General features: G+C 51.2%; 1 protein-coding gene across 1 annotated transcript in view; it reads left to right on the top strand.

The window, feature by feature from the left end:
* DGKK (diacylglycerol kinase kappa) overlaps positions 1-20,733 on the top strand; it is a 125,539-nt gene that overhangs the window by 88,456 nt on the left and 16,350 nt on the right. The window contains exons 14-26 of the mRNA XM_074201861.1: positions 1,025-1,157; positions 1,556-1,662; positions 2,023-2,148; positions 2,852-2,954; positions 8,384-8,546; positions 9,394-9,502; positions 10,214-10,353; positions 10,958-11,015; positions 13,369-13,660; positions 15,071-15,170; positions 16,897-17,004; positions 19,692-19,788; positions 20,417-20,524. Coding sequence (XP_074057962.1) covers positions 1,025-1,157; positions 1,556-1,662; positions 2,023-2,148; positions 2,852-2,954; positions 8,384-8,546; positions 9,394-9,502; positions 10,214-10,353; positions 10,958-11,015; positions 13,369-13,660; positions 15,071-15,170; positions 16,897-17,004; positions 19,692-19,788; positions 20,417-20,524 — 1,644 coding nt within the window. The remainder of the gene's footprint in view (positions 1-1,024; positions 1,158-1,555; positions 1,663-2,022; positions 2,149-2,851; positions 2,955-8,383; positions 8,547-9,393; positions 9,503-10,213; positions 10,354-10,957; positions 11,016-13,368; positions 13,661-15,070; positions 15,171-16,896; positions 17,005-19,691; positions 19,789-20,416; positions 20,525-20,733) is intronic.

Below are 20,733 nucleotides of genomic sequence, written 5' to 3'. Positions count from 1 at the left end.
TTAAGATACTTCTAGGTACCAGGCAGATGGCGGCCTCTGCTCTTGAGGGGCCTGCAGTCTAAGGGACAGCATGTAGATAACTAGGTACAGATAAGTTACAGAAGACAAATTGATAAAGGAAGGTCCTGGCAATAAATGGAACCAAAAGAGACTTGTTATGGAGGGTGGGGGTAGGTGGAACTTGAGGGAAACCAGGAGGTGAAGAAGAAGGAGGACAGAGTTCTGGGTAGGGGTTCGGTCAGTGAAAACACCCAGTTCAAGTGATGGGGCCTCTTGGTTCAGGAATGCCACATGGCCTGTGCCACTAGATCAAAGAGGATATGGCGGGAATGGGAAGGGGGTGCCGAGAAGGCGACAGCTTTGGGAAGAGCGTGACAATAGCTAAGTGGAGTCAGGAGAGTTGTTGTTACAGTAGTCCAGGCAGGAGGCAATGAGGGTGCATGGTTATGGCTACAGTGCCAGAGAAGGCATGTATACAGGGTGTCCCGGAAGTCTTTGGGCTGCCCTGTACAAGAGATGTTATGAAGGTAGAAATGAAAGGACTGGGCCCCAGATTGACCATGGCAGGAAGAGAGAACGGCATGAGGAAGAGGACCTGGGTTATTTGGAAAGGTGGCAGTGCCTTCCACAGCTGCTGAATGGGATCTGTTCAGAAGAGGCCAGGGGTAGAAGGAGAAGCTGATGAAATCACTGGATGAGACTATCAAGCAGAGAGATGTAAGGGGTCCAGGAATTTGGATGGAAAAAACCCTTCCATCTTGCTCATTTGAGGGGTTGTGTTCACCAGCCATCTAGAACAGGACTCCAAAGTAGCCAGCATACCCACCCATGGCCCGGTGTGGTTCCCACAGCTTAGTGTGGCCCTCATGGCCTGGTATTACACCTGTGGACTGAGGTGGTGCCCAGTGCCTGGTATTGCAGCTGTGTGCTAGTTTGGTGCCAAGCCCAGTATGGCTCCCCCTGCAGCCTGGTGTGGTGTCTATGCAGGATTTTTTAGAAATACGAGACCTCTCTTGTTTTATAGCATTTTCAACTGACATCGGATCACTTCTCCAGCACTCACAATTGGTACACGTGCTCTCATGCCCGGCCCACTTTCTGCAATGTCTGCCGGGAAGCCCTCTCAGGGGTCACCTCCCATGGCCTGTCCTGTGAAGGTACTCACTTTCTATTGACTTGGGGGATGGCAAGGGCATCTTCCTCAGCCTAAGGTGCCAGGGATGAGACAAAAGCCTTCTGTCCAGCCCCTTCATCTTCCACAGAAGCAAACGCCCGGGCCTAAGACCCCATAGGCGAGTAGGCTAAGAGAGGGCCGAGCCAAGATTGGTGCCATACGGCCAAGGCAGGGGGACTGAGAGGTGGGGGGGTACAGTCCTAGTCCCTGGGATATTATATACTTTACTTTTTTCAGCTTCTCACCAAGTGACATCCTCCCTGAGGATGCTAGGGTCATGGCAATTTGAATTGTACCCACTAGCTGCTGGGGTGGTGGATGGATTAGGAGGATGTCCCACTTTTCCCATCCCCCCCCCACAATCTCTGGCTTCTCCCACAGTGTGTAAATTCAAAGTTCACAAACGGTGTGCTGTGCGAGCCAGCTCCACCTGCAAATGGACCACCCTGGCCACCATAGGCAATGATATCATTGAGGATGAAGATGGAGTAAGTAGAGGCAGCAGCCATTCCCTATTGGCTAGGTCCCTCTATCTTCTGCATGGGTAGTTAGTCCAAGACTGACATTGGGGAACAGTCATAAGGCAGCTTAGGGCCAAGGCTGGGTCTGCCATGAAGACTTAGGACTAGGAAGGCTCCCTCTTGTGTCTCAGTGGCTCATTGCCCTGCCTTGGCCACCATCTTCTCTCCCCTCCATAGTAGGGCTCTAGCCACTGCCTTCTCCCATCTCTGCCTGCTGTGCTTGGACTCTGGGGGAGCAGGGCCTCGGCAGAGACCTACCACTTTGGGGAGCTGGGTTCTGTACCTTTTACTTCCCTTCCTAAGTTCTGTTCTGTTTCTCTTGTCCAGGTGGCGATGCCCCATCAGTGGCTGGAAGGGAACCTGCCCGTCAATGCCCGTTGTGCCTCATGTGACCGCATGTGTGGCAGTGTCCGGAGGCTCCAGGATTACAAATGCCTGTGGTGCAAGGCCATTGTAAGGCTCACTAACTGATGGAGGGGTGGCAATGTGGCTGCAGAGCAGCCTTCAGGCTCTTTGCATAAAATCCTATCTCCCCATCTCAATGTAGTTGGCAAGCTCAGGGTCAGAGGTTAAGTACCTTTTGGCCCAATCCCCTTATTTTACCAGGGTATAAACTGAGGCCCAGAAAAGTTGACTCTTTCACCCAAGGTCAGACAGGTCCTGGTCATGAAGTCGAGGGTTTTCTACTGCTGTACAGCTAGAGTGGGCTTTTCTCGATTTGACCTGGGGGAAAAAAGAGTGACCGCCTCTTCCCTACTGCTTCTGAGGCAAATGGTGAATGAAAATGGTAGCCTCTTGCCCAGAATCCTCCATCAGCCTCCCTCATAGCTACCATCTGGGACCTCCCACTTTGGTCAGATGTCCCTCATCCTCCTTGGACTTAGATGCTTCCAGAGCAGGCAGCTAACCTTCTTTAACTCTTTCTGGGTACTCAGATAAGTGACCCCAGGCAAGTCGCTTGACCTCTTTGAGACTCAGTTTCCTCATCTGTAAAATGGGAATCATAATAGCATCTGCCTCCTAGAGTCACTGGCACTAGAGATTCCAGAGATTTATGAATAGTGAGGCCCAAAGACCCTTGAGTCCAACTTGAAGACTCAGTAGAACAACCTGCACCCAGCAGAAAGCCCTCACTTTCTCTCTCTGATCATTTCAGATTCACGGGACCTGCCGAGACCAATTTTCCAAGAAATGCCCCCTGGGACAGTACAGAGTGTCTATCCTCCCACCAACTGTTCTGAACTGCATGGACTCAGATGGTGAGTAGCCAAGTGAATTCCTCCTCATGACGGGGAGATGTGGGGTAGGAGATGCTGGGAGGGAGGGCCAGATGGCCCTCCCTGACCTTCTGCTTAAAGCTTGGTGTAAGGCCAAGAGCCCCCAAGACCTCAATATTGGCACTGATGTTAAAAAATTGTCTTAGTTTCTCTACAATTCTCATTTGAGAGGGTTGTGGACCCTTCTAGAAGTCTTACTGGGAGGAAAAATGCCTTGGAAGGTTCAGAAATCCAAAAGAAATCAGTGATTCCTTCTGAAGGCCATGTTCCTCTTTCTGTTACTTGGAAGTCCTCGACCCACCACTAAGCAGGCCAGGCAAAGGAAGATGGTGGTTTTGATGCTGCCTCCATCAGAGCGGGGCTCTTGGTTCTGTCTGTGACAGGAGCAGGAGCCCTCATTGGTTCTCTCTGGGCCCTTGGGCTCCCTTCTCAGCAATCCCTGGAATACTGTTTCTCACTTCTCTACCTTGACTCTCGCCCTCATGGTTCCCAGAAAGAAGAGCATATTAATGGCTTTCTGCTAAACGTGGCCTAATCCACAGGCTAATTCACTCTGTCTAGGGCGTCCTTCCAAAATCCAGGGTGATCGATTCTTTCCAGTCACTTCTTTCCCTTGGTTAGGAAAGACAAGTTTGGCCTGACTAGTGAAAGATCCAGAAAGCACAGGAGACTTGCCCAAAGGCCTAAATAAAGTCGCTCTGAAAACTGGCACAGAAGTCAGCCCAAGCCCAGGCAGTTTCCCAAAGACCTGTTAGATCTCATCCACAATTAAGTCCCTACTGAGTCCTGAGGCCTGGGGATGCAAAGATGTGCCAAGCCCAGGCTGGTGCCTCATCAGAGTTGAGGGAGGCTTGGCTGGGAAGAAAACTCATCCTGAGTGAGGTTCAGGGGGTCTGGAGTCAAATGAATTCAGTTGAATCGGAGACTTATGAGGATGAAGGCCTGTGTGAGCAAGACTCATCTGGCAGGGATCTGGTGGGGCGGGGGGGGGAAGGAAAGCCCCCCCAGGGTGTGAAAAAGCTACACAGGCCCTTGTAGAAGCCACAGGCAAACCCACTGGGCTCTGTCAAGGCAGGAGGAAGCAAGAACAAGACTGGGGACTTTGCCAAACTTGACTGAGTTGACTTCTTGAACCTCAGGCAGGAGGGAAGGCAGGCAGTCTGTAATGGAGGTGCATTCATTCATTCATTCATTCATTCATTCATTCATTAATAGTAAAGGCTCTAGAGCAGGTCCAAGTGGGCCTAGGCAGTCCTCAACAGATTCTCTGCCTGGAGACAAATGGAGAGGTCCAGGAGAGACCCTGGGTTGTAGCTTAAAGAGCATCAGAGAGAAACAGAAAATGAAAGAAAAGAGCTTTGGGACCTGGGTCCCAAGATGAGGAGATCTAACAGACAGAAGGAAGTACCAAGGGGCAAGCTAGGCATGTGGCCTGGAGATCAAGGGTAAAGACTTGGGAATTGGCCTTGTGGACAGCCTACTTGGAACCTGATAGTAGATGGAGTCTCTGAGGGAGATACTGTATTGAGGTACAAAGGCCAAGGGTCAAGGCTTTGGCACTTGTGTAGGGGATGGAAGATGGTGTAACACAGCAGGAGAAATCCAGGGGGTAGGAAAGTGGGGAGCCAAGCTAGGGATGTGGCCAAGCATCCAAGGGGGAGAGAATTTGGAGGAGTAAAGAAATAGTGACCTCTAAGTCAGCCTGGAAGCTTAGGAGGCTGGGACCTGAGACAAGGCCAGTGGATCGAGCCTTGAGGAGTTCAAGGGAGCAGTTTCAGCAGCTTACATAGTGAGGAGAGAAGGCATACCAGCATGAAGTAGAGACAGACAGAGATGGGGGGGGCCAGAGATCAAAGGATCAAAGGAGAGAGACAGGGAAGGGAAGGAAAGAAATAGTGGCAGAGATGGGGGGAGGGGAGAGGGAAAGAATGGTATCTAACACAGAGTCCATGGTCCAAGAAAGACATTTTTTGTTTTATTTTTTTTAGGTTGATGTTTATTGTCATTATTTTATGGTAGGAGAGCTGTGAGCATGTTTGGAAGCAGATGAGAAAGAGAGCCTGCTGGGGATGGGGGTGGATGGTGATGGAGGAGTGTGGGTGGTGGAAGAATTTCTAGAGGCCACGTGTGGGAGGGTCCCGGCTCTGGGCTTCCCAGGATCCTTCCTTCCTGCTGTCGGCCCACCCTCCCCCATGCTGATCCTCCCTGTGCTCACCTCCCTGCTTCCTTCTTTGCTGTCTGTTGCTTCACTAGTCACTCATTGCTTGGTGATGGGGGGGTGGTGGCAGGGGTTAACCAGTCCAGAAGAATGTGCTGATCCCCTCAGAAACAGTGACAGTGACCATGATGCTTAACAGAGTGTGATCAGTTTCTCTTTCTTGACCCCCCCCCCAGGCTGGAAGCACAGCCAGGACCCAAGGGTCTCTGTTCCCCACAGACTTAAGAGAACAGTGCAGGGGTGGGGCGGCCTCTGCCCCTTAGTATTCCAGCAGACCCTGGAGTCCAGCCAGCAGCCTCACTCACTGTGCAGAAAGGCAGCCATGAAAGGCTCCTCCTAGGTGTGGCTCATGATTCTCCACACCCACACAGCCCCAGGGAAGCTGGCCAGTGACTGGCTGGCTTCACCCCCTGTCCAGGATCTGCTCAGCTGTCCATGGTACTGGAGTGTAAGCATCTGCAGCAAGCCCCAGGATTTGGCATTTGGATTCATTTCTGGCATGGCATTGCTCAGGCCTTGGGCAAGGGGGGCATGGAGACAGAACACAAATTCTGTTTGGAAAAGGAGTTGAAGCTGCCACTGGATTTCCACTTTGAAAATTCTCAGCACAGAAATGGTCATTCACTTCATGGGAGCTGAGGCGATCACCCAGTGAAGTATAAAAGAAGGAAAAGAGCAGAAGGACCCAGGACAGAGCCATGGGGGAGAGGGTCACCCAAGTTAGTGGGCATGAAGATCTAGGGGACAACAAACTACAGGGGACAAAAGGGAGCCTTTTTTGTGGCTGGGGAGCCATGGGCATGTTTGGAGGCATCAGAAGTAGATGGGGATAGCAGCACAACTCCTGCCTCCTCCTCTGGGACTTGCTGCTTCCTCTAAGAATCAGAAAAGTCTTCTTTGTCATGACAGCTTCTGCTTTCCTGAGGTCCATCCACTGCTCCTGGTTCTGCATCCCCCATCCACAGGACAGCCCCTCAAATGCTTGAAAGACAGCTTCACACCTCACCCCCACATCTTCTCTTCTCCAGGCTACATTTTGCCAGTTTTTTCCCATAGTCCTTGTGTGACAGCAGGTCTTAGACCCAGGCCTAAGCGCATACACTGACCAGAGTACAGACGATCATTACGTAGTATGCTGATCTGGACACAATTATTAACGTAAGCTAAGATTGCCTTGACTAGTTTTTTAAAGCAGTTGAATCTTAATGGGGTCTGTGGTCCATTAAGAGTCTCAGATCTTTGTTTAGTCCAAACCCCCTCCAGCTTATCTTTCTGCATTTGATGTCAGTAAGGGTTTTGGTTGCTTTTTTTTAAACCAAAGTCCAAATCCTCATGGCTTCAGCAAAACATTCCAAACTCTCCAGATTGCTTTGGATCTCGAGTCTCTCACCAACTATTTAATTCTACTCTCCAGCCTAGGAGCATGCAGAAATCTGATCAGTTTATCAGTCTAATTCTGGAGGTTAAGAGGGGAAACACAGCAGACTGAATGGCAGCCTAACCAAAAGAATGTCACTAGGAAAGCCCAGGGCCCATTTGGGAGGTTGGAATTTACTTGATTTCACTGAAGCATGGACTATGTGGGGGAGAGCAGTGTGGGAAAGAGGCTGGCCCTGGATTGGAGGAGACAGTACAGGTGACAAGACCTGTTCCCAGAGTGTGTTGAGAGGGAGGGAGAGTGTCAAATGCAAATCCTGGAAGGCACAAGGAGAGGGACAACTAGACTGAGGCAAGGATAGAGCCACCTTGCCCTCTGAGACTGAAAGGAAGGTAGAAGAAAGAATGATTCTGGGATCAGCTCAAAGAGATGAGTTCTGTCCCTGAGCTTGTTCTCATTTGAGAAGGAGGAAGAGGAGGCAGAGGTTATGACCCAAAGTAAAAGAGGATTGAGGAGGGGGTGGCTAGGTGGCGCAGGGGATAGAGCACCGGCCCTGGAGTCAGGAGGACCTGAGTTCAAATCCGACCTCAGACACTTAATAATTCCCTAGCTGTGTGGCCTTGGGCAAGTCAACTTAACCCCATTTGCCTTGCAAAAAAAAACCTGGAAAAAAAAGAAAAAAGAAGATTGAGGAGAGGAGGAGGGAAGGCTGAGAACAACAATTAATTGCCAAAGAGTAAGTAGATGATGGATATAAAGCAAGTGCCAATGAGGAGGGAAAAAGCATGGGTGGAATTTCAACAAAGACAAGTCTGGTACTGAGGCAGGGAGTTGAGGGTCTGGTTGGGCAAGAAGAGAAGGGCCTCTGATGGGGCCCCTTTCACTGTGAAAGACTGAGGAATCCCCCAGAATGGCCAGATGCATGCTCCTCAGTTATAGAGGAGAAATGGAAGAAGTAGGGCTGAGTTGCTGGCCTGTGAGGGCAGCTTCTTTCCAGCGGCAGTTGTACTCGGGGATGCTGTGATGCCACCTGTGACCCTGTCATTTTGGGCCCACAGTAGTTCTATGCTAGGCATGTTGGAGGTGGGCACAGAAAGCTTCAGACAAACTCTTGCCCTCGGGTTAGGTCCCTTCCCCTCCATGATAAGCTCACTGTCCTAGGTTTTCTCTCTACCCACATTTCTTTCACCCATATTCTCTGGAAGCCTTCTCCCATCATCTGGTGCTTCTGTTCCTCAGCTGCACCAACTTCTTTGTTTTTAGCCTTTCAGGATTGGGGGTGGGGCACTAATTCTACTCCCTGCAGACATTGGAGACTCATCCCTTGATTCTCAAGCAGTTACGCCCGTGATGTGCCCAGACCCACCTGAGGCATTTTCACCCATTTTTCTTCTGACATTTTAGCCATCCACCTCCAGCATCCTTTATTAATTGTGGCACAATCCCAGCAAGGGAATTTCTGGCATTTGGGTTCATTTCTGGCATGGCATTGCTTAGACCTTGGCCAAGCGGGGTGGGACATGGGAGACCCCTTCCTTACTTCCTGAGGTGTTAGAGCAGTCCTCTCTACCTATGACTCCCTGGTCTGCTTCCTCACAGGACACCTTCAGTATCAGACCCAACAAGGCTTGGGTTCTTCTCCTGTCAGTCCAAGGATGGGCAAAGTCAGGCCAAAGCTCTGGAGTGTGACTGTTATCGCAGCCCCTGCCTTTCGGGAGGAACCATCCACTTGGCTGGTGGGAGCTAAGGTGATGGGGCTCAGTGAAGGCACCTGCCATTCTGGCCCACCTCTCATCTTGTTCTTGGTCTCTTTAGGATTCTGGAAGGCCTCTTGTCCAGGCACCTGCTCCAGCCCTCTCCTTGCTTTTGTCAATTCCAAGAGTGGTGACAACCAAGGTGTTAGATTCCTCCGGAAATTCAAACAGTTCCTGAACCCGGCTCAAGTGTTCGACCTGATGAATGGGGGGCCTCACCTGGGGTAAGTGAGCTCAGCACTGGGAGAAAGGTTAAGGAGAAGGGTCCTTCCAGATCATCTCGACCATTTTACAGATGAGGAGACTGAGGGCCAGGCAAGTTAGCAGCTACAGGCCATGAGCCCACGTTTTTTCACTTAAGAGCCAGCCCTCCTTAGAAGTCTTCCAGTACAATGGCTTCATTGGACAGAGAAAGAAACACAGAATTTGAGTCCGAGACCTTTGGCTAGATTTTCAGAGTTCTGTCTCCCCAACCCAGGCACAACCCTACCCTTAGCATTCCCAATGGAAAAGTACAGGGTGCTCTGGGTGATGTTACAGACCAACCCAAATTCTGACAACCCCGGCTGACAGCCCTGGGTCCCTTGTTAGGAAAAGGGTAGGGCTATCACAGTTGAGGGGTGAGGGTGTGTGGAGGCAGTGCTGGAACACAACAGGCTAGTGAAAGGCAGGCTTTGTGGCTGGGAACTTGAAACCATGGTTGGCCAGGTGGCTAGTGGGCCCCCTCTCTGTGTCCATCTGAGGCAGGAGGACAGCCAGCCAGCCACTCAAGAGCCCTACCATTCTGGGCAAGGGATTTCTGGTGTCTCCCTCCCATGCAAAGCTCAGAGTGCCCCTCTAGAACAGGAGCCCTCTCCACCCTTCCCATTATCAAATTGGCACTGCCTCTGCTGCTACCCATGTAGGGCAAGTAAGACTGGGGCAGACCAAGTCCCTAGTGGGAAGGGAGACAGCTAAGCACAGGAGTGGCCAAGAGCTGAGATCAGTCACAGAGGAGCTTTCCATGAGAGGGTTGCCTATCTCCTGCTTTTCATCTGAGCTTTTCTTCTTCACCTTTTTCCCCCTTGATAGGCTCCGTCTGTTCCAGAGGTTCTCCACCTTCCGTATTCTGGTGTGTGGTGGAGATGGCAGTGTGGGCTGGGTTCTCTCTGAAATTGACACCCTGGGTTTACACAAACAGGTAAACCTGGGCGTGGTGCCCACCACATCTTTCTGAAAAGGCCTGAGATTGGCCAAAGGCTAGCAGATTGGCAGTCAGGGAAGGGTGAAACTGAATTTGGCTGCTAGCACCTCTGCCTATACCCCTTGGGGCTCAGTAGTGCTACCCATCAGTTTGGGTTTAGAAGGTGAATGTTTTCACCTCACCAGCCTATTTCCTTGTCAGTAAAACTGGCATCCTGGTATTATCTCCTACTAACAAGCATGTGTATTCTCACTTCAGGGTCACAGCTTGTCCCTTGCCTGGTCAGCCAACAGTGGGCATGAGAAGACAAGAAGTTGGCAGGAGGGCTAAACAGCACTCTCCTCCCTCTTTACCTCCAGAAAAGGAGCCCCAGGGTTGGAAACTGAGGGACAAAAAGATAGAAACTACAGAGGAGATTGCCCCAAGACAGTGAGCCTATCCTCCCCCCACCCCCATCTCTGGCCAGCCCAGCCCTGAGCCAGGCTGGTACATGCTATGGAGATAGCCAGGGACTGGCTAGACTGGCTTAACTGCCTGCCTGCCATCCAGCCATCCACTATGCAAGAAACCCTTATTGACTTTGGTCTGTGTGATAGGACATCGGGTGGAGGACAGACAGAGACAGACACAAGTGTCCCCTCCCTTCAGGGAGCTTCCATTTGAGACTGTTCTCTTCTGCCTACACCATGTCTTTCCTATCTGCTGTAGTGTCAGCTTGGGGTCCTGCCCCTTGGAACTGGCAACGATCTGGCCCGTGTGCTTGGCTGGGGAAGCCTGTGTGACGATGATACTCAGCTCCTGCAGATTCTGGAGAAGATGGAGCGGGCCACCACCAAGATGCTGGACAGGTAGGCCGAAGCATCTGCCCCATCTCCCCCTTCCTGTCAGGACCATTCTCTGGCAGGCAGGCCCCCTGCCACTCTCTAAACTGGGTCAAGATCTCTCCCCTAAATGACATCCCATGGATCCTGAGAGATCATCTCTAATCCTGAGGTCCTGGGAGGAGAGAGGAGCCTCACCTAGGCCTTTGAGGCACAGGAAGGGGGGTGGGGAGGGGGGAATGGAAAGAAATGGGAGGGATAGCTCCAAGAGCCAAAGGAGGCAAAGTTAACCCTAGCCAGGGTGAGTGTCAAAGGGGGCTAACAAGCCACTCAACCACTTGAGTCCCCTTCTCCATTCCTTATGTTTCCCCTTTACCATCTGTGGAATTAGTAGCCAGGATCCCAAGATTGGAGAGATCTCCTGTCCCTCCCAAGCCAACTGGATTGTGGGAGACCTGGCCACATCCAGAAGATTGCCTAGCCAAGGTGTGCAGCCCAGCTCTACCCACAGCAATCAAGGGCTAGGTCCATTTGATCAGTCTTTTTCCCATACTTGGCATGGCTCTTGGGCTGCCCAGGCAGGTCTGGGATGCAACTGTGCCCCAAAGCCCCATTTCTGCCTTCCCTTCAGGTGGAGCGTCCTGACCTGGGAGGCACCTGGAGGAGTGCTTACACGGAGGGCTGGACAGGTGAGAGCTTTATTGGAGGGGGGCAAGAGGAGTAGAGTCAGGAAAGGAAGACTGGCTCCTGTCTCCAAGGCCACTGGGAGGAAAGACTGCCCCCTGACCCTTTAGAACATTAGCCTTGGACAGGAAGAGCTTCCTTTGGAGGCCGGCCTTCCCTTCTTTTTTTTCTTTTGAAGATCTTGCCTCTTAGACTATCCCCACTGCTCCAAGAGCCAAAGGAACTCAGACCTGACCTCAAAGAAACCATAGAGTGGGCCTCCTGAGGCTGAGCCAGGAGGCAGGGTTGGGGGTTTGGGTGGGCAGCCTTGGTTGTGCTTGTGAGCATGCCCAAGGAGAATGTAGCAGGGCAGTGATAATTAGCTTGGGGGAAGGGCAGGCAAAGCTGGTAACCCAAGCACGGCTAACTGCTCAAGGGGTGAGCATAGCCAGTGCCCTGGTCGCCTGGCAACAGGGAGAACCTGCCATGTGAAAAATGCCACCATGGTATACTGCATTGGGGTGGGGGGAAGTGGGCAGGGAAAGGGGATGAGGACTCCCAGGCATCCTGTGATGAGGATTGTAGTAGAGGTTATCTGAACCAACCCTTTCATTTTACAGAAAAGGAAACTGAGGCCTTGGGCAGTTCAGTGACTATATTGAGAATTTGGTATTAGGGATATTATGTCAGAGATGGAAGGGCCCTTAGAAGTGATCTAGTCTAGCCCTTCTTCATGTTATGGGTAAATGCAGAGGACTTATCCCAAGATCACATGGCTAGTAAGTAGCAAAGCTAGGGCTTTCATCCAGGACTTCCAACTCCAAATCCAGGTACATTCTGATGCCTGACCCAGCAACACATAAGATTACAATTTCAGCTCTGCCCTTTCCTTTCTGGGGGCCTTGGTTTCCCCCTCTGTGAAATGAGGGAGTCAGACTAGGTAATCCCTAAAGTCTCTAGTCAGAACATTCTATAGTTTTCTCAAGGCTTACCCAGTAGGGAGCCTCTGAAAAGGGGCCCTGCCCACCCAGGGCCCTGTAGGTTACCCAAATAGGCATATCATGTGCAGCCTACATACCATAGGTATGTCTGTGTATTGGGTTACATGTCTGTGCCTGGTATGAAATGTTCGTCCGTGTTATGCCAGAAATGATCAGAGCATCCTCACTGCCCAAAAAGCTAACTGGTCCCAGAAGAGATCAACAAGATGACAACCCCCCTTCTCTACTAGACCCTTCCACTACACATGTGCACCCCTTGCATTAGGCACAGATACGCTTGTACCCACATACAGGCCTGCCTGAAATTCCCTCATTCCTGCTTCCTCTCTTGGACTGAGAGCTAGCTTCTGTCTCAGTGGAAATGCTGTTGAAGGCCAGATGAGAAGCTAACTCACCCATCTGGAAAGTTGCACCATGCATAGGGATGCAGGGCGGAGATGACTGATGGTGGTCTCCTTTGTCTCCTGGTGCCCCATGGGGCAGTACATGGATTTAGTGGTCTCCCACCTGGAGAGGCTCGGTGGCAATTCATTCTGCCAGGGCAGATCTGCTTGCAGGCTGCTTCCATCCTGAGAATATGGACTTCCAGGCAGCCTGTAGAAAGGAAGAGAAGAAGGAGGTTTAGGGCTAATCTGCTGAATTCATGCTAGCATACCCAGCTCAGAGAGAATGGCTACTTGCCGATGATTGCAGGCAAAGGGTAGCCCCAAAGGGGTAAGAGGAAGCCACAGAGCTCTCTGGTGGAGGCCAGCTCCCTTGTCAAGGCCTCATATCCCTCCAGCTGAGACTGGGAATGGCATCACCCCATGACACTATGCCATCTGTCTTGGTCAGGTTTCTGGGTGGCACCATCAATGAATTTGTGGTCAAAGTGGGCAGAGCCATGGCCGAGAAACCAAAGTCCATGCCTTGCCTTGCCACCCCCCAGCTTACTGGCCCCACAACCTGATGAGACTAGTTCGTAGAGCTGCCTGGGGACTGGCCAGGCAGTCCCCCCGACCCTGCCCCCCGTTGCACAGAGTCAGGGAGAACAGTCCCTTCTAGTCACGTTGGGGAGAAGAGAAGAAGTACTGAAAAAGGAGACTGCTTCTCTGGGAGACGTGGCTGGGTCACCTCCTCCTCCTCCTCCTCCTCCTCCTCCTCCTCCTCCTCCTCCTCCTCCTCCTCCTCCTCCTCCTCCTCCTCCTCCTCCCCCCCCTCCTCTCTTTGTCCAGATGGATATCTCTCCCTTCCTCCTTCCTTTTTCTCCTTTTGCTTGGCTTAGACTTTGACCTCCCCCTCCTCAGCTCCCTGCTGGGCTCTTTACTATGCCCCTGGTGTCCCCAGAGCTGTGATGTTTTGTGGGCTGCTCTCTGACAGCCCCCCCCATCTGTTGCAGTGTACCCCAGTGAGCAACAGGACAGATATGCTGATTCGGGAGCTGGAGATGGAGCCCCAGGCTGCCGTGGGCTACCTAGAGAACAACCCCCTGGCTTCTCCAGCTGCTGCAGAGGAAGAGGATGAAGGGGATGAAGATGACTTTGAAGGGGGAGCCGTGGGTGGTGCCCCTGCAGAGGTGTGCCAGCCCTCCAGCTTGGTGCCCCCTGCCTTCAAATCCAAGGACCAGATGGTACTGAGAGCGAACAGCCTGAAGAAGGCATTGAGACAGATCATCGAGCAGACGGAACAAGGTAAGGAGTCTAGGCCTGAACAGGAAGGCCTAGCAGAGCCTTTGGCTGCTCGTGGGCACCTCTGAGAGGTGGTGCTTGAGCTACCCTTACCCTGACCTACGCTCCTCCTTTTCTGGGGGGAGGAAGGTATAGAGCAAGCTCCCTCTCCACATTGGATGGTTCTGATGCCCAGCAACACAGAGGATTGGCTTGTGGGTATTGCGCCCAGAGACAGCAGTCAGTTGGCTAAGGTTAATGCTAGGCCCAGTGACTGGTAAAGCTAAGCATCTTGATTTGGGTGAATCCTGAGATGCCTTGGTACCAAAGGAGCTCCTCAAGAGGAGCAGAAGGGCAGAGTGGAGAAGGGACGAGGTCAGAGGTCAGCCCCCAGCTCAGTGGGTGGTGGTATCTCACACACTGTAGGCATTTAATAAATGTTTTCTGAATTAGTTGATTCTCACATGGTTTGTGGATGAAGAGTTGTTGCAGTCACACATGTATGAAAGGATAGGGAGGGATGAGCAGAGAGGGCCCAGGATTTGACTTTTGGGGTCCCCCACCCCACCCATGCTGGACTCAGTGGCTTAGGACCCTCCCAACTCTGCCTGTGACTTCTGTGAGAAACAAATAGAGAAGTGAGGAGGAACCTGGGAGCAAAGATGGGCAGCCAGCCTGGTGTAGAGAGGGCTAAGGCCTACCATGCACTGACAGCCAGGCTTGGAGACCCCCAAACCTGGATGCACCAGGTTCTTATAGCATCCCCTCCAGCCAAGCCTTGGCTTCTCTCAAGGATAGCAGCTCAGGAAAAATCAGCCAGGAGCCTGAAAGGCTCAGGAAGGGCCCTGCCCTCCCCCTACCCCCATCTTTTGCTCAGCCCAGGCCCAGGTCCCAGCATTCAGACTTCCAGAGCAAGAAGGTGAAAGCTCATCCCCAGTTGTTCACTTCCCATTCCGCTCCCCTTCTTTAGAGACTTTACGTGAACATAAGATGCCATCCCTTTGGCCTAAGAAGGGCTTGGGGACATTAGGGAATCCCAGCAACCACTGAGAAAGGCCAGAGATGAACCACTTGCCTGCTTGGTCCTGGGTGACCCACCTAAGGAAGAGAAAGGGGTACTTTGCAAACATAATTTGCTCAGGTTTAACCATTACCAACCAATGAAGAGATACCCCTAATCTAACCCATCCCCCAATAGGAACAGATTGAAGGACAGGCATAGGGTGAGCCTTCACCCATGATGCTCTGGGTTTATTGATCCCTTACCTCAAAGGTGATCCAAACAGCAGTTGTCAGAGTTGGGTAGGGGAAGCTGAGGAGGCAGATGATGAAAGGGACATAATAGTTAGTGCCTGTGAGGAAGAAGCCATTACCCCAAACCCTACTGTGGGGTGGGCAGATCTGAGCTCTGAGCAGTGGCTTCCTTTTGGCCAGACTCCCGTCGAGACACTGTGTCTTCCACCACGTCATCTGTCTTTCTGGACCAACCTGATGACTCAAGTTCAAGTAACTTTGCTGAGGAGCCTGTCACCATGTAAGTATGGAGCTGGTCATTTTCCAGTGATGTCATGCTCTTTCTGTCCATTCCCAGGAAAGGACTCACCCACATCCCAGAAGCTTTTTGTTTTCCCAGATAAGTGAAGTGCTCCAGTCATGGTGGGGGGCTCTATGCCTCACTACATCACTCACCCATACCTTGGCTATTCTCTTTGGTCACTGACAATCGCCTCCAGTGCTACCATCCCAGAGGCTGGTTTGGACTGTGGTGAGGGTGGCCTCCAGTCCTGCTCTGAGAGATGTAGAATGAATGACCTAAGGAGAAAATCCCTCCTAATTACAGAACCCTACCTGGCTTTCCATTTCTTTTTTTCAGATTTTGTTTATTTTGAGTTTTACAATTTTCTCCCCAATCTGCTTCCCACCCCCACAGAAGGCAGTCTTGATAATCTTTCCATTGTTTCCACGTTGTACATTGATCCAAATTGAATGTGATGAGAGAGAAATCAGATCCTTCAGGAAGAAACTAAGTAAAAGAGATAACAAGATCTGACAATAAGATGCCTTTAATTTAGAAAAAAACAGGTAATAGTCCTTGGTCTTTGTTCCAACTCCACAGTTCTTTCTCTGGATACAGATGGCATTCTCCATTGCAGACAGCCCCAAATTGTCCCTGGTTGTTGCACTGATGGAATGAGTGAGTCCTTCAAGGTTGATCATCACCCCATGTTGCTGTTAGGGTGTATAATGTTTTTCTGGTTTTGCTCGTCTCACTCAGCATCAGTTCATGCAAGTCCCTCCAGGCTCCCCTGAATTCCCATCCCTCCTGGTTTCTAATAGAACAACAGTGTTCCATGACATACATAGACCATGGTTTGCTAAGCCATTCCCTAATTGAAGGACATTTACTTGATTTCTAATTTTTTCTGTCTTTCCATTTCTGAGCTAAATGAAGTACTACTCTCAGCATATGCTGACAGTAGGAGCATTGACTTGGAGCTGGAAAAGATCTTTAAGAGTGGGGAAACTGAGGTTCCTAGTGGTGTAGTGATTTGCCATTAGCCACACAGATATCCAGTAACAGAACCAGAGTTCCAACCCAGACTGTAGTATGGGCAAAGCCATCCATAAGTGTAATGAGGTTGGGGACCCAGAGATCCCTTTCTCTCCATCATTGTCCCAGATCTATGCTTCTTCATGGGGCTCAGAAGAAAGGCTACCCATCTAGTGGGTCCACTGGATGGCCTTGTCATCTGAGAAGAGGAATAATCCCAATTGAGTTTATGGGGAGGATTTTACTGCTGGCTCTCACTTAAGGCGCTTGGAGGGGAAATGAATTGCTTTCGAGCTGAAAGGGAGGGACAGGCCTGAAGTGCCCTCTCATTCAACCCCCTCTCATCTTTCAGAGGCCCACAGGGAGCAGATGATGGAGCCAGGTTTGAGGCCTCCAAAGCCTCCTGTTCTTCCCACTCCCACGTGGATCAGGGCAGCTTTTTAGCAGGATTTCCAGGTGGGACTCCAAGCTTAGGTTAGGGCTAACCCTGGAACTGTGCAGGCCCTCTGGAGGCTTAGCCAAGAGCTGTTCTTGAAGCCTGCTCTGGTCTCATCCTATTGAGCCATTCCTTCTGCACAGGGGATCACAGATTTGGCCTGAGCCTGGCAGGCACTGGGTAACGCTGGTTGTCACTGACGGTGACGGTGGCCATTGCTTGTGCTCGACATTCCCACACTAATCTTCAGTCTCCCCCATCTGTTGATTTTAGCCAATTCTCTGAAAAGTGCGTCATGAACAACTATTTTGGCATCGGTCTGGATGCGAAGATTTCTCTGGAGTTTAACAACAAAAGAGACGAACACCCCAAGAAATGCAGGTACGGCTGTCCCTCATAGAACAGAGCAGTTGGCCAACTACAAAGGGAACGCCCCCAGACACCCAGACAGACCCAGCCCACTGGGAGAAGGCTCTCATTGCTCACAATTGTTTCTTACTCCCAAACTTCTGAATCTGCCCCTGTTGCTCTCTGAGCCTCATCAGAATGAGACCTCTAAGGGCTCTTCCACAAGAGAGGCTTTCTAATTCGCAAGAAGACAATGAGCGTATCCCCCTGCCACTTCTCTCCTCCAGTCAGCACCCCCAGTTCCTTCAGTCAGTCTGGTACTCCAAGATCGGGAGTCTCTGGGCACAGGTGTTGGAGCTCTGTCCTGGTTGTCCAGCCTCTCCCTTTCCCAAAGAATCGCTCAACTTGTCTTGAGCTTGAGGGTCCATGGATTAGGTCAGCACCCCCAGGTTCAGGCCAGTTGCTCAGATGATGCCCAGAAATAAAGAGGGCCATTTTCCAGGGCTAAGTAGGGAGCCTGTGTCTGCAATGCAGTGGTGGAGCTACGTGGCTTCTTCTGTTCCAGTCAAACACAGCTTGGAGAAAACCACTTGACCAACTTTGGGGACTGGGGAATCCTGGGTCCACATTCCAGGCACTGGCCAGATTCAACAGATTCAACAGAAAGCTCAATTCTCCCCTGGCTCTGGCTGGGAATATCCTGTCTCCAGACAACAAAGGCCTCAGACATGCCCAGTTTGGATCCCAGTCGCCACCATCTGCACAATCAAGGTGCTGCTTTGTTTTCCCAATTCTTGCCCACTGCTTGAGCCTTTCTTGTTCATTTCCCTTTGTGTTCAAGTGCTGAAGGGAACCTGGACCGTATCGAGCCCAGCATCTCTTGATTCTGCATTAACTCCCCGCAAATCTCCCAAGTTCTCTTGGCAAGTTCAGCATAGAGATGAAGGAACCAACCCATCAGTGGCAGCCTTCCCTCAAGGCAGTCTTGTGATCAGAAATCAGGTCAGAGTTGGCTTTGCTCCGCCCCTTAAGCCTTGGGCCCCCTTCTAAGGACACCCAGTTGATAGCTTGAGGCTGGATCTGATCCTAACTTTCCTTATCACTTGCTTCTCTGGCCTCAGCTTCCAAAGCAATAGAGACATTTAGAAACCTCCCCCCACTCTTAGGCCTGGTGGCCAGGCTGATCCAAATCTACCAATCCCACCTTTGGCACTTTTAGCCCCCTTCAGTCCTCTGGTTCAAAAGGGAAGGCTGGAGACATTTCCCAAGTAAATCTTACCTTGGATACTCCCTTCTCACTGCCATATCAATCGCTTGATTGGTTGACTCTCTTTCCCTGCTATCTGGCTTAGAGAACAGGTGCTACCACCTCTTTGCTCCCTCTCCAGTCCTTAAAAGGGGGAAGGTAAGTGGGAAACTGGCTGCCCCAGAGAGCAAGGGAAGCTGCTGGAAGGCCTCCAGTAGACTAGCTCTGGTTCAGGACTCAGTTGCTCTTCTTGCTGCATGCCACCTTAGTGGCAGTTCCCCTTGCCGAGATGTTCACTTGCCAGTTGAAGTGCCCGACCTGTCTGGGGCAGGATGGTGAGTGTCCTGAAGGGCCACGGGACCGATTGCCTTGCCTCTCCTCTTTCCCCACTCTTCCAGAAGCCTTCATCTCTCCCTGGTCACTCCAGAAAGATTCGTTCATTAAAGAGAAATTCCAAGGAGTTTCTGGCCTTTGCGGCAGTGGCTAATGGGGTGCAAGTCCTTAGTCCTTGGATCATGGACTGAAGGCTGGAAGGGACTTGAGGGCCAGCTGGTCTGGGTCCTCCCAAATCCCCCACTAGAGGAACGATGACAGGCAATAGAAGGAACCATCAACTCTTCCATTCCAACCATGAAGATGCTGGGAGAAGCTCCCGAGGAAACCCAGAAGTCCAAGTGGAGCCTCAGAGAAGAGAGGCCTGGCCAGAAGAAGAAAGGAAACAAGATCCCAGATGGGGCAACACCCAGGGAGGAAAACAGCAAGATACTGGGATGAACTTCTGGAACAGGAGACCAGGCCAAAGGATGAAACAGAAATATTAGAAGAAAATCTGAAAATTGAGGAAAGCCAGCAAAGATATGAAGCATCAAAAACAAAAGGTCTGAAAACAGGCCCAGGCCCCTGTCACTTTACAGATGAGAAGCTATGGCTCCAAAGGGATGTGATTTACCTGAGGTTACACAAAGATGTCTTGCCTAGGATTTGAATCAAGACCCTCTGATGCCTTCTTCTACAGCCAAATGAGCCACCAGATCCTCTGGATGTTCTCCCTGATGCCTCACTCCCATTTCCTTCACCCTCTTGGTCCATGCTCTCTCAGATGATGAGTGTGAACAGACCTGATTTCTCTGTTCTCTCCAGGAATTTCAGCCTCTGTAGACCCCTTTAATCTCTGTCCAAGACACTTCCCCATGAGCCTCTGGTCTGAACGTTGGCACCACCTGGTTGACAACAGAAAGGAGAGCTGTATCCTTCCCTTAGAGCCTACCCCATTGAACCCTGTCCATTGTTTCTATTTGTAGTTGGGAGCAGAGACTGAGGTTTGTTCTCAATTGCAGGGCATTGGTCGGGGCTCGTTGTGGGATATGTCAGACTGTTGACCTCGTGCTGCCTTCTCTCTCAATTCATCCCTTCTTTCTCCATCAGTCGTTCTCCCACCCTCATTGCCTCTCTTCTCTCCCTTCCCCACCTACAGCAGTCGCACCAAGAACATGATGTGGTATGGGGTGCTGGGAACCAAGGAGCTTCTGCAGCGAACCTACAAGAACTTGGAGCAGCGAGTACAGCTCGAGGTCAGTGCACCATCCGCATTGATCTTTCCCCCTCCGCCAGCTTCCAAACTATTTAGAGAGGAGGAAACCAAGGCCCAGGGTTGACTCCATATCCATTATCTTTGCCCAACCAAGTCCCACTGGGATCTGAACCACTCCTCCTTGTGGTACATATTGTAACTGCCTTGGAATCCCTCTAACTGTACCCAAATCAAGATTATAGGACATAGAAGGAACATTGGAGCCTAGAGGATCCTAGAACATTAGGGCTCAAAGAGACCAACATTGTCATTTTACAGGTGAGGAAAGAGGCCCATAGAGCTAGTATCTGAGGCTAATTTTGCCCAACCTGGAAAGTGCTCTGCCCCCCTCATTTCCCATCACCTCTACAACTATAAAGTCCTAGACCAACCTCTTCGATTTCTACAAAAGGAAACTGAGGCAGCCTAGAGTGGTCAAGTGACTAACCCAAGGTCACACAGGCCCTAGGAGCTGGGACCTTGTAGCACCTTCTCACTTCCAATTTCTGGGCCCCAGTTTTTCCCTACAGAATGGAGGCCCCAGGTCCTTTTTAGCATTGCTCCCTTCCAGGCTTCTCACCCCCTTCCCAGTGAGCACTGAGCCCCAGATCTTTTCTTCGTTCTTCCAGTGTGATGGTGAAATCATGGCCTTGCCTAGTCTGCAGGGAATTGCTGTGCTCAACATCCCCAGCTATGCAGGAGGCATCAACTTCTGGGGAGGCACCAAGGAAGATAATGTATGTTTATACTCTTAACCACGAGGGGGGAGAGGGAAAGAGGTTTGTGAGGTGGGAAAGCTGACCCAACCAGAAGCCTTCCAAACCCTAAAGAGTGGCAGGGCTGTCCTGGCCCAGACCCTCCTGGAACACAGCTCACTGAGCTAAGGAGGGAGGGCCTCTTGGGGGGTTGTGGTGAACAGGGGAAAGACCTGGCTGAGGACCTGAGG

Source organism: Macrotis lagotis, chromosome X (genome assembly GCF_037893015.1).
Source record: "Macrotis lagotis isolate mMagLag1 chromosome X, bilby.v1.9.chrom.fasta, whole genome shotgun sequence".
Classification (NCBI taxonomy): Eukaryota; Metazoa; Chordata; class Mammalia; order Peramelemorphia; family Peramelidae; genus Macrotis; species Macrotis lagotis.
Note: the sequence above shows the minus strand (reverse complement) of the source record. Positions and strands in the feature narration are given on the sequence as shown.